Source organism: Macrobrachium rosenbergii, chromosome 12 (assembly GCF_040412425.1).
Source record: "Macrobrachium rosenbergii isolate ZJJX-2024 chromosome 12, ASM4041242v1, whole genome shotgun sequence".
Taxonomy (NCBI): Eukaryota; Metazoa; Arthropoda; class Malacostraca; order Decapoda; family Palaemonidae; genus Macrobrachium; species Macrobrachium rosenbergii.
Genome location: NC_089752.1, coordinates 100,643,534 through 100,654,719, shown reverse-complemented (window position 1 = coordinate 100,654,719; position 11,186 = coordinate 100,643,534). Strand labels below are relative to the sequence as shown.

The window sequence follows — 11,186 nt, the reverse complement described above, 5'->3', positions numbered from 1 at the left end:
TAGGAAGCATTAACATGACCCTAATACAACCTTCATCACCGACTAACTGGGTTTTTTTTACAATATGCATGTGCATTTTCCATAAGCAAAGCCTTCACCTTGTCTAGCAATGCCAAGGTCCTGTATCTGATAACGAACAACCTCCAAACAAAAGTGACTGGAACCAAATGCTTACAATGTTGAAGGTAAACCAAGCCTTTGCCAAAAAAAAGTTTACAAAAAATATGAGTGCTTGCTCACCTACACATCTTTCGCCAGACAATTTAACTGATAAGGTATCCTTATCAGCCAATTAAAAGCGACAAAGTAACGTATGATGACATCAAGTAATGTGCTTTTAATCCAGTAACAATTGTGGTAGCTCTCTCTCTCTCTCATCAAGTGATGTGCTTTTAATCCAGTAACAATTGTGATAGCTCTCTCTCTCTCTCTCTCTCTCTCTCTCTCTCTCTCTCTCTCTCTCTCTCTCTCTCTCTCTCTCTCTCTCTCTCTCTCTCTCTCTCTCTCTATCAAGTGATGTGCTTTTAATCCAATAACAATTGTGATAGCTCTCTCTCTCTCTCTCTCTCTCTCTCTCTCTCTCTCTCTCTCTCTCTCTCTCTCTCTCTCTCTCTCTCTCTCTCTCTCTCTTTTACAATGCCATTCTTATTGTTTTTTCACATGTTATATATGCATTGAAAATTGACAGATCAAGAAATAAAAATAAAATTGTAAAATAAAAATAAAAAAGGGAAAATGTGTGTGTTTGTGTTAGGTACTGTACTGTATGTGATATCAATCCTTTTCTCTCTCTTTTGAGTTGTGCCTGATCACATTATTTTATTACAGGTTAATATCCTTTAATAAGATATGAAAGATGTAAAATAAAAGGTATTTTTAACAAAAGCGAAAGCTTGCAAGAAATCAAATGTCCACCAGCCCCAACTCTACCCATCTTGCACAGCCTTCCCACCCCCTACCTGCCCAAGAAACTTCTCCCCAGCCACCTACCCCCTGTGACTCTTTCTCTGCGTGCTTATGGCAGTACATATATAATAATAATAATAATAATAATAATAATAATAATAATAATAATAATATCTTTATTTTGACTCAGGGCCATATACATGGGATACAAAGTGGATACAGTACAATACACAATTTAGATACACGAGATAAAATGATAATTTTCAATAACCACACAGTTGCTGAAGTGGTGGCAAAAATAGTAAATTATAATAATGGTAATGACAGTACTAATATTGAGAATAGTAGTAAAAATATTAAAATTATAACAACTAGAAACAGATTACATACAACTGAATTCCTGTTTAGGACCGTAGGTCGTTAGGTGGTTACAGAAGTCAGATCCAGAACACTAAATACAAAAATTGAAAACAGCAAAACTCTATAATGATAATCACAGTAATAATAAAAAAAGAAAATACTAATAATAACAAAAATGTAGAATAATAACAATAATACTAATAATATTTAGATCTTCTTGACTCACTGCTTAGGATGCTTTGTATTAGCGAATTGCTGCTGTTTCACAGTTAGGTGATCAGACCGGACATTGTTCCCCTAGCAATGATTGTTAAACTATCCAGGCTGTTTTCTATGAACATCTGCGTAGCAGAGTGGTAGTGAGAAGTGTTTCGTGAGACACCTCAGAAATTGTGAGCAACAGTGATATGCCTCATGGTCTCTCGGGCATAGCTCGTCCAAAGGGAACACCCATATACAGTAAGAGCAGAAGAGCATGTTTCGTGTCGCAATGACAGAAGGCAAACTTTCTTGCAACCATGTTGCCAATTGCACATAGTTTACAACACCTCCATCCCATGTCTGCCGTATCTTTTAAGGTCATCCATGATAATGTGGCCCAAATACGGAAATTCACGCATGAATTCGGGAGACCTTGATGGGGAAATCAGAACCATATTGTCGGCATAACAGAGGTTGTTTATTGTTGTTTTGTTGATAGTGCATCTGATTGGAAGTGAGTTCAGTTTGACATTTCAGGGCATCTGTGTACGTATTAAACAGGTATGGAGACAGAATGCCCCCTTGCTGGAGCCCGTTGAGGGAGCCGAAGGTGTATGACAATACGTTACCCCATTTGACACAGCATTGCTGTGTGGAGACCCAGCAATATAAAATGCCAATTAAAATGCCTCTTTTCTGTAGCTTCAGGAAGAACTTAAGGTAGTTTACTGTCAAATCCTATTCTCACATCTACAAAACTTAGGAAAACGGAAGAGGCTGATGATAGGTACAGTAATAGTTCAGCAGTTCTTTCAGGATGTAGATGCAGGTGTTGGTTCAGTGGTTTGCTTTAAATCCGAACTGGTTGTCAGTAGCGTGTGGAAAGGGGAGAAGTCTCACTAGAAGAACCGACTCGAGTATCTTCGATGCAGTTGTAGTAATTGCAATCGAGCGATAATTGCCAGGGTTGGCTGCATCCTTTAACTTGTTTATGATTGATGGTATTAAGTGAACTAAGAGTAGGGATTCTGGAAGAAACTGGTAAATACAAATCTCTCCCTGTGCAGTGTTGCATCCTGGAAATTCTTTCCCCATTCCCACCCCTCAACCATTTCTAAGCCTGCTTATGCCCATGAGCAGTGTTACCAACACTTCTTTAGGCCTGTGCAGCATTGCGAACCATTGGAGTGCAGTTTTTCATTTTCCATGACCTCTCAGATGACTGTTGTTGCCAATATTGTGAAGATCCTTGAGGCAATGTTCAAGCCAAAGGGTATAACCTAGAGTCTGTATATTGAAACAGATGGTGGCTTTGACTGGCTTTGTTGTCATGCTAGGTGGGAGTATGACCTTCATCTTTGGCAGTTTCTGTATTCAGGCAGGGAGAGGGACCAAGCACCATTTCATATGTGAGAAGTTGGTTCTGCTCCGGATTCCGTATGTTCCACCTGAATCACTGTCCTTTGCTCTTATTAAAATATATGCCATCCAGTGAGAAGAAACATTGAGGTGTCTTGCCAAGGATTGTTGTTATTGGAGTTAGAAGTGGGAAAAGATGTCCATGATTCTCACACCCTGGGAAAGTTAGAGCTGGTTGGAGTGCTGAGACCAGTCAGTACATGGGAGCGGGAGGGGCATCCCATTGGGAGTCAAGAGACTAAATCATCTTCCTCCCATTCTTTAGCTTTTTGGTACCTTGCTCTGAGGGTCTTACTTTCACAGTAAGATTGCCCCCTTCCTTGTGGGTAGTCTTCGAGGACTTTTTAGATTTTCTCATAAGGGCTCAAAATGCTTTGGTATTAATGTCCTCTGCAATATCCAAGGCTGCCCTGAATTCCTAACCAGAATTTTCAGTAATATCCTAATTATAATGGCACTCAGTACCAGGGGATTCTTTAATACTTGACGAGATCTTCCCAAACTCTGCTGAGGCATCTGCTGGATGCTATTTATGAGGAATATCCAGCAGGATGGGTTGGGTCAAGCAATCTGGATAGCCACCACCTGACTCGGAGTCTCGGATGAAGGACATCACAGGACAAGCATGAATATCAGTGGAAGGTATCCTTGTTTGGGTCCTCATTGTATCGTTGCATGGGAGAGCTTGGATCCCCTTCTGGGAGCTGCTCATGCAAGATGAAGGCCAGTGCCCCTGGGCCATCTGGGTTTAATAAGGATAGCTGAGTGATATAGTTCACTTCTTGCCTGTTCAGGAGATCATGGCTTCCAATGTCCCTGCATGTTTGCCAGAGCATGGAACATACTCAGTGGGAAGGGAACACATTCTGCCAGGAAGATGTATTCCTTTCCACCTGCACTAATACCAAATCCATGAACCCAAAAGGCTAATTTAAACTGGGCCCCATCACCATTTGGGATGGTTGACAGGAGCATGCATGTTGCATACCTTGCACTTGTCTGACAACCACCCAAATTCACTTTTACAAAGAGTAAGTGGTCTTTGGGTCTTGCTTAATAGTAGCCCTGTAATAGGAAAAAACAAAAAACTGTGAGAAATAGAGAAAGCTTAATGCAAACCAGGATGAAGTTGACTGACTTTGTTGCAAGTATGCGACTGTGGTGACCAATTAAGAGACAAGTTCTTTTAAACAGTCACAATACAATGTATGAAAATATGTAATGGGTTTCATAGGTTTTACAGTAATATAATTAAAGTACTGTATGATATGATTATGAAATAGTTTAACACTATAAAAGAGAATTACTAAAAAGAATTTTTAGCCTGCTAAGAAATATGCATGTAGCCCAGACAGATGTACAAGATATAGTATCAGTATTATTAAGGGTGCACTAAGAGATTTGTTCACTTACGGGTTCATGAAGATAATGAATGGTAAAGATGAAATACGTAGTGGCAGTGGAATATTAACAAAAGGTAGATCTTCCTAAACAATAAAGAGTAAGATGAATCTTACACAAAAATCCCCAGTGGCACCTCAACTTAACAGATGGCTAAGGGGTCAGCCCTATGTATACTTACAAGATATGTACAGTATTCACATAACTCATACAATGTAAAAAAAAAATGTAAACATTTTCTTTTAAATGTAAACATTGTTTTAAAAGTAAACATTGTTTCTTTTAAACAAAGGTAACCCCAGATTCTTTATAATAAAAACTGACAGAGAAAGAGAGAGAGAGTGTGAGCAAACACATTGTAAGTTCCTAGCTTATCCTGATGCAGTGCATACATGTGCATATTCAGTACCCTGTATACACACACACACACACTGAAAAATGTGGAACACTAAATTATTGTACTGTTTACATTACTATGCAGTACAGTACTGTACATCCATCTCAATTCTGGCTTTTAATACCATAAAGGGTAAACAGGTAGTAGAAGGAAACATGAATTCTTACCATAACTCATGAAAGAGAATTTTTTTTTAAATTTTTAATGGTTTCCTTTACTATGGTGGATTAAAATCTGTAGGATATTGAAGTGTATGCTGGAAAACTGAAAAGCTTTTATGAATTAAAGACACTACAAGTACAGCATTCCAAATTAAAAAATATCTTCATCAATGATAGCATCACTTGATATAACAATTTTATATGGGAAATTTTACATAATTGATGCAAAGGCAGATTACAAAAACAATCAAAATAAAACTAGCAATGGAAAATATGCATTTGCTTATTATTAAGTTTTAAGGCTAACAGATGGACTGTATTTGTTATGTATTTCACTGTACGTAATGTACTTTAGCTGCTGTGAATGTAGCTATTTTATAATTACATTTTAAAACCTGGTTGCTGTACTTTCTTGAATTGTGATGGTTTTTACATAAAAGTTGCAATTCAGTATATAAAAATCATGAACACTGTATAATTTATTTCCTTATAAAAAATGTTGAACTGTGCTCATAGACTACACAACTATATTTTTATATTATTTTCTGTTAATTGTCACTCATACTTGAGGTATTTATGTACCGTATTGTTTTGTTTTACATATGGCTCATCCCTGAAGTGCTTCATGTGCTTATTTTTGGTTTCTCCATAGTCATTTAGAGTAACTAATGGGAATGGTTTAAGATTTGTTACTTGGAAACTAATAGATTATATTTGTTAATGTGAAATTATTTGTTTTTCCAATTGAAACTGAAAAAATTGTGAATTGGGGGGATTATCCTTTTTTTATTTAAAAGGCATATAAAAGACTGAGATATCCTCTTATAACAAACCTAGTTTCTTATTCCCAAAATATCTGCTTGCTATGGCAGCAAAACAGAGAAGTGGCTCACATTTTTTCCTGTTTGCATTTTTAGACTAATGAACATTTTGTTTTTACTTTAAGACTTGAGAAAGTTGTTTTACCATCATATGTATTTAATAGTAATAAAATGCAATAGAAAAAAATTTGAGCCAGAAATAAGCAAACCTTGCCTGGCTTCATCCAGATATTGGAATTATACTAATCCTCTACATCCTTATTAACTCTGACCTACGTTACCACAACAGGACTCTGTGGTGACAGAGGCAGACATTGCCCCTTCCTCTTCCAAGCGACTGCGACCTGTCAAGTCAGTAGAATCCCTCGTCTCCACATCTGCCTCACAGCGTTCAAACAGAAATTCCCAGGTTGGTAATTCAAGATTATTGTTGAAGCAGTAAAGGCAAAAATTAATATTTCATTCACTCTAGGTGAAGGAGCTATTGATTTTAATGAAACTGACAATAAAATTAATCTCATTTCTTCTAAAATGAACTTTGTATGTACAATATATTAGTTTTTATTCTGATGTACATAAGATTTTAGTTGTAGTTGCCTGTGACAGATTTTTACATACAATATGGTGTAATGAAAGAGGAATTACCAAACTGTTCACCAAACATTGAACAGCATAAATTTCAGCTCTAAAATTAATTTGGGTACCATCATGTGACATTTTACTGTACTGTACTATAGTATTTCTTCATATTCTTAATACATTGTATTATTATTCAGGTGGAAGGTTGTGTACGAGGAAAATTATTTAACTACTATGTGATGATGAATAACTTCATTGTAATGACAATACAGTACTGTATATTTATCCGTTATCATGATTCCAGATGAACATAGTTTTATCTTTGTTTTAACAAAAGATTGATGAATTTTTCTTAATTTCTGACATAACACCTATCCCTTCAACAAGTTGCAGCTTACTTTTAGCAACTGGGGTGAGGAGTGAACACCTCAGGTGATATTCAAGTAGTCATTCAATAGAATTTTACACATGACCTATATACAGTGCACTTTGGGAGGAAAGCGTCCTCTACATACTGTACAACCATCTAGTACCATATGAGTACCCACTGCAATGTCATAACATATGTGTTTATACTGTGAGAGATCATACTTGGCCTTGGTATTATAGTAATGTTGAAGTTTGTATCTGTAAAATCCATGTAATATTAATGCCCAGTTTCTTTCAGGATATAGCCACTTTCTACTGATAGTACTATAGAGAAAACCCAATAAATGACACACTGTAGTCATTTCCATAATTGAAAGAAATTTTGTTTAAACTACTACTACTTTATCTTCAGCTATACCCATTTCTATATGGGGATGCTGCCTCTTATCAGCTTTCTCCACCTTCCTCTGTCCAATGCATCCTGACTTCTCAAACCTTTCACCCGCATGTCATTCACTGCTTGGGGCCCAAAAATTAGGTAGCGCCTGGGAGGGAGGTTATGGTGAAGTGTTATGAGTGTGACAGTGGGGGAAGGGGTGCAGCCATGAGTTACATAACATTTTCAGATTTTTTCCCTTTGCTTCTTTTGGAAAGATGTAAATGTAGAAGGACAAAAGAGAGAGTGAGTTAAGATTCTGCAACAGACTTCTGTTATATTTTAGTAATATTGAGGATATAGTATTTAATTTTTTTGCATAGACATATATTTAAAAAATATCACAAACTCAACCCTTGTTTGTACTTCAACATTTTCTACTATATGTATTACATGACAGAATAATATTACAAACTCATCCCGTTTGTGAGCTCCGACTTTCTCTACTTTCTGCATAAATATGACTTAGAAAGAAAAATATAAATTAAATTAATCCACTTCTTAACATAGCATAAGAGAACATTTTCATTTCAAATTTATCTGTGATCCTCTGGTATCATAACATAAAAGTATTAAGAAAAACCTAAAGGTAATAATTTCCAGGTATTAGGCTAGACTTTAATATATCATTACATTAAAAAAGGGAAACATACTAATTCAGGGGGTTACTAGCTGTTGTTACATAATTTTCTTGGGGGGTTTGGACATGTTATGAGGCATGACAAGGGGGGAGGAAGGTCAAAAGTTACCAAAAAAAAAAAGTGTTATGTAATTTTTGAACAGCCCCTTTCATCCTTCCATTTGAACTTCAGCCTTCCCCTTCTTCTCCTTCCCACAACTTTCGTGATCATAACTCTTACACATGTGACCTTTTCTCCTCATAAAGTGATCACAGTAGTGTTCTTTATTGGGCTGTCTTCGATACTTCCCTTACCTTAACTTTTCCTCTAATAAATTCATTTCTGATCCTATTTCTTCATGTGACTCCACATATCCAACGCAACATCATTTCTACCTCATCCATTTGCCATTCCTTTTAACCTTCACACTAGTCCTCTTGACTAACAATATCCCTGATGACCTTTTCCAGTTTATCCAAGCACATTGTATTGTGTGGTTGATTTCAAGTCCATATCTCCATTGTCAGTCATGTTTTATCCTAGGTATTTAAAAGTTTTGACTATTGATGTTGTCCTGTTCCAGTTTCGCTGTACCCTATCTTCCTTTTCCCATCTACAGACACTCAGTCTTTATCCTACTTATCTTTAAACATTGATCTTCAGGTAACTGTCTCCACCTTTCTAGCTTCATCTCAACTCCTTTTCTAGTCCTGTCTATCAGCACTGTGTCATCAGCGAATAGAGCATTTTAACATATTTGTCAGAAACAAGTGTCACCCTCAAACACCTCCATGCCTCTTGCCTTGGTACACGATCATATGCTTTTTCTAAGTCAATAAGTACCAAGTGAAGTTCTTTCTGTTTTTCTCCAAAGTTTGTCTTAAAGCAAATATAGCATCCCCTGTACCCCTCCCTGGCATGAATCCAATCTGTTCCTCACTTATTGTTGTTTCCCTCCTTATTCTTTCACAGATCTTTACTGTAAGGGATATCAGTTTTATTCCTCAGTAATTACGACAGTCAGATATGTTGCCCTTTCCTTTATATATTGGGACCGTTAGGCTGTTTCTTCAGCTATTGGTTATTTGTTCATAAAGGTAGATCTTGCATATTACATCCTCCATTATATCAGTTCCTTCCTCTCCCAAACATTTCCACACATTGGCTGGTGTATCAGCAGGTCCTACTTCTCTTCATTTTATCTAGTGTCCTTTTACTTCTTGTCTACTGATATCTCCTCTCCCAAACATTTATTGGCTCAGATTACTTCTCTTCATTTTATCTAGTGGGTTGCCATGGGTTGCCATCATCTGCTAGTCTTTTGGGGTTTTCTTCATTTAATAACTTTTAAAAATATTCCTTCCATCTTGCTCCTAGACTTTCTCCCTATGACAGAACTCTTCCATATTTTCTTTAATTTACTTGATATGCGTCTGATCTTTGATCAGATTATTGCTGCCTTTTGTGATCCTATGTATAATAAACTTTTGCCCTTCTGGTGTTTCTGTTCTTTTATACAGCTCATTCATGGCACTTGCCTGTGCCCTTGGTATAGCTTCTTTGCTTTTTGTTGTGCAATTTTCCAGGCCAATTTATTATCCCCAGAGTCATTTTGACCATAAGCTATCTTTGCTGTCCTTTTCATTGATTGGACCTCTACCAGATGTCTTTTCCAGTAATTTTTCTGCTGTTTTAAGAATCATAGTGCTATTTTCTACTCACCAAATGAATATGTCCTCTGCTAATCTGACTAGTGAGTACCAGTTACTTAAATCTTCCTCTCACCTGGTCTTCTAGCCACTTATTTTTTGTTGTACTATCCTTCCACCCCCTTCAACTCATCTTATCAAAAAGTCTGGCACCACTAACCTATGTTGCATACTAAATTTTATATAAACTAAATACATTAAAGCATAATTCTGCTTGCTGCTTACGAGCAGTAAAATATTCTAAGTGTTTTACCTCCATAAAGATGGTGTGTCCCAGGAAGTAATTTAAATTATTTTTATTAGAAAATGCATTAATGCATGAGAATTGTGTGTATATATGGAAACAACTTCAAATTTGATGTTGGAATTAATTTTGGAAATTTTGTTGCTGATATTCAACAAGATGACTTTATCCCGACCTCAGATTTTACTTCAGAACTTTGCATTCTCTTTGGATTTAGAAAGAGGTTTTATCTTGTCATGTGAGAAATTATAATTCTGACAATTGTGTGAATGCTCTTCAGTCCGTATACCATCTCAAGCATAAATAGGAAAATCAGGGAAGGCATGGCAAATCTTATACTGCATTAGAATGTGATGGATACTAACCATAAAATCGTAGATCTTACCCAGATACCTGTTTTTGGGGTTACAGTAATATGTCAAGGTGACAGGAAATTGCCCTTTGCCTACTTAGAATTGGACAGATAGATGATATGTGGGTTTTTAATGGTTGGGCAACTTAACTGTTTACATCGCTGCTTGGTTAAGCATACTAATTTAGGAACTTGAGAGTATATACCCTTTCTGCTTGGTAGGATGAGTAGCTATTATGAAACATTATTGAAGATTTTGTACTTTTATTAAAAATTTTGTTTACTCTATCAATCGAGACCATACAGGGTAGTGTAGAGAAGGCCGAAAGGTAAGCTGTTACAGTAAAATTTCATACTGTAAATTTTGTGATGATGATGTCAAGAATGTGATTTGTGGCTTGCAGGAGCTACTGTTGATTTGGTAGCAAAATATTGTAATCTAATCCTTTGAGCTGCCTAAGCAATTGTTGTTTGCGTGTTTTTAGTTAGTATTTTGTTTTTAATGTACTCAAAAGACATTTAAAAATCACTTAAAACTACTGTTTCATTTGTATAGGGTTCAACGATTGATGTATTTTGTTCGTGAATTACATTCTTCACATTTTTACATTGTTAGTAGTCATATCTTGTTGTATATTTTTTGTGTTAAGATTGTGATACCCAATGCTAAGTTTTGTTTGCTTGGCATACAGTCATGTTTTAGGGGCATATTTATGTAATAAATTAATCGTTGTCATCATTGCTAAATCTTCTAGCATAAGGATGCTCAACCTTTTCCCTCCAAGTGTTCCCCGAGTAATTAGACTTTGAGCTCATACCTCTATTAACTTGACACAGCATGTGCAATTTTATACTCAGAGTAACTCAGTTAATCTATTGATTGAAGTTTTAATAAATTTGTTTGTCAGAGAATCATTAACATCTTAATAAATATACATCATGATACTGTACAGGATTGAAATGAAGATCACTGTGGACACCCTTGCTTGCAAACATTTGTCAAGCCTTGTAATTGCACCATCCAGGTTGAGGAACCGTGATCTAGAATTTCCGTTTTTTTTTTCTCTCTCTCTCTAAATGGCAGTGATTACCTACAAACTGTATACTGTATTTAAATTCATTAACTAAGACTTAAGTTGCAGACTAAATTGAGGTTTTGACTTCTACCTTGGGAGCAAGTTTGAAACTAATTTTATCAGTCTTAGTGTTGA

The 11,186-nt window shown here is 36.2% G+C and overlaps 1 protein-coding gene across 19 annotated transcripts in view; it reads left to right on the top strand.

Moving 5' to 3' along the window:
- Positions 1 to 11,186, top strand: part of CdGAPr (GTPase-activating protein CdGAPr) — an 842,258-nt gene that overhangs the window by 809,989 nt on the left and 21,083 nt on the right. For all 19 annotated transcript variants that reach the window (XM_067112526.1, XM_067112522.1, XM_067112521.1 and 16 more), the window contains one exon: positions 5,956 to 6,075. In XM_067112526.1, coding sequence (XP_066968627.1) covers positions 5,956 to 6,075 — 120 coding nt within the window. The remainder of the gene's footprint in view (positions 1 to 5,955; positions 6,076 to 11,186) is intronic.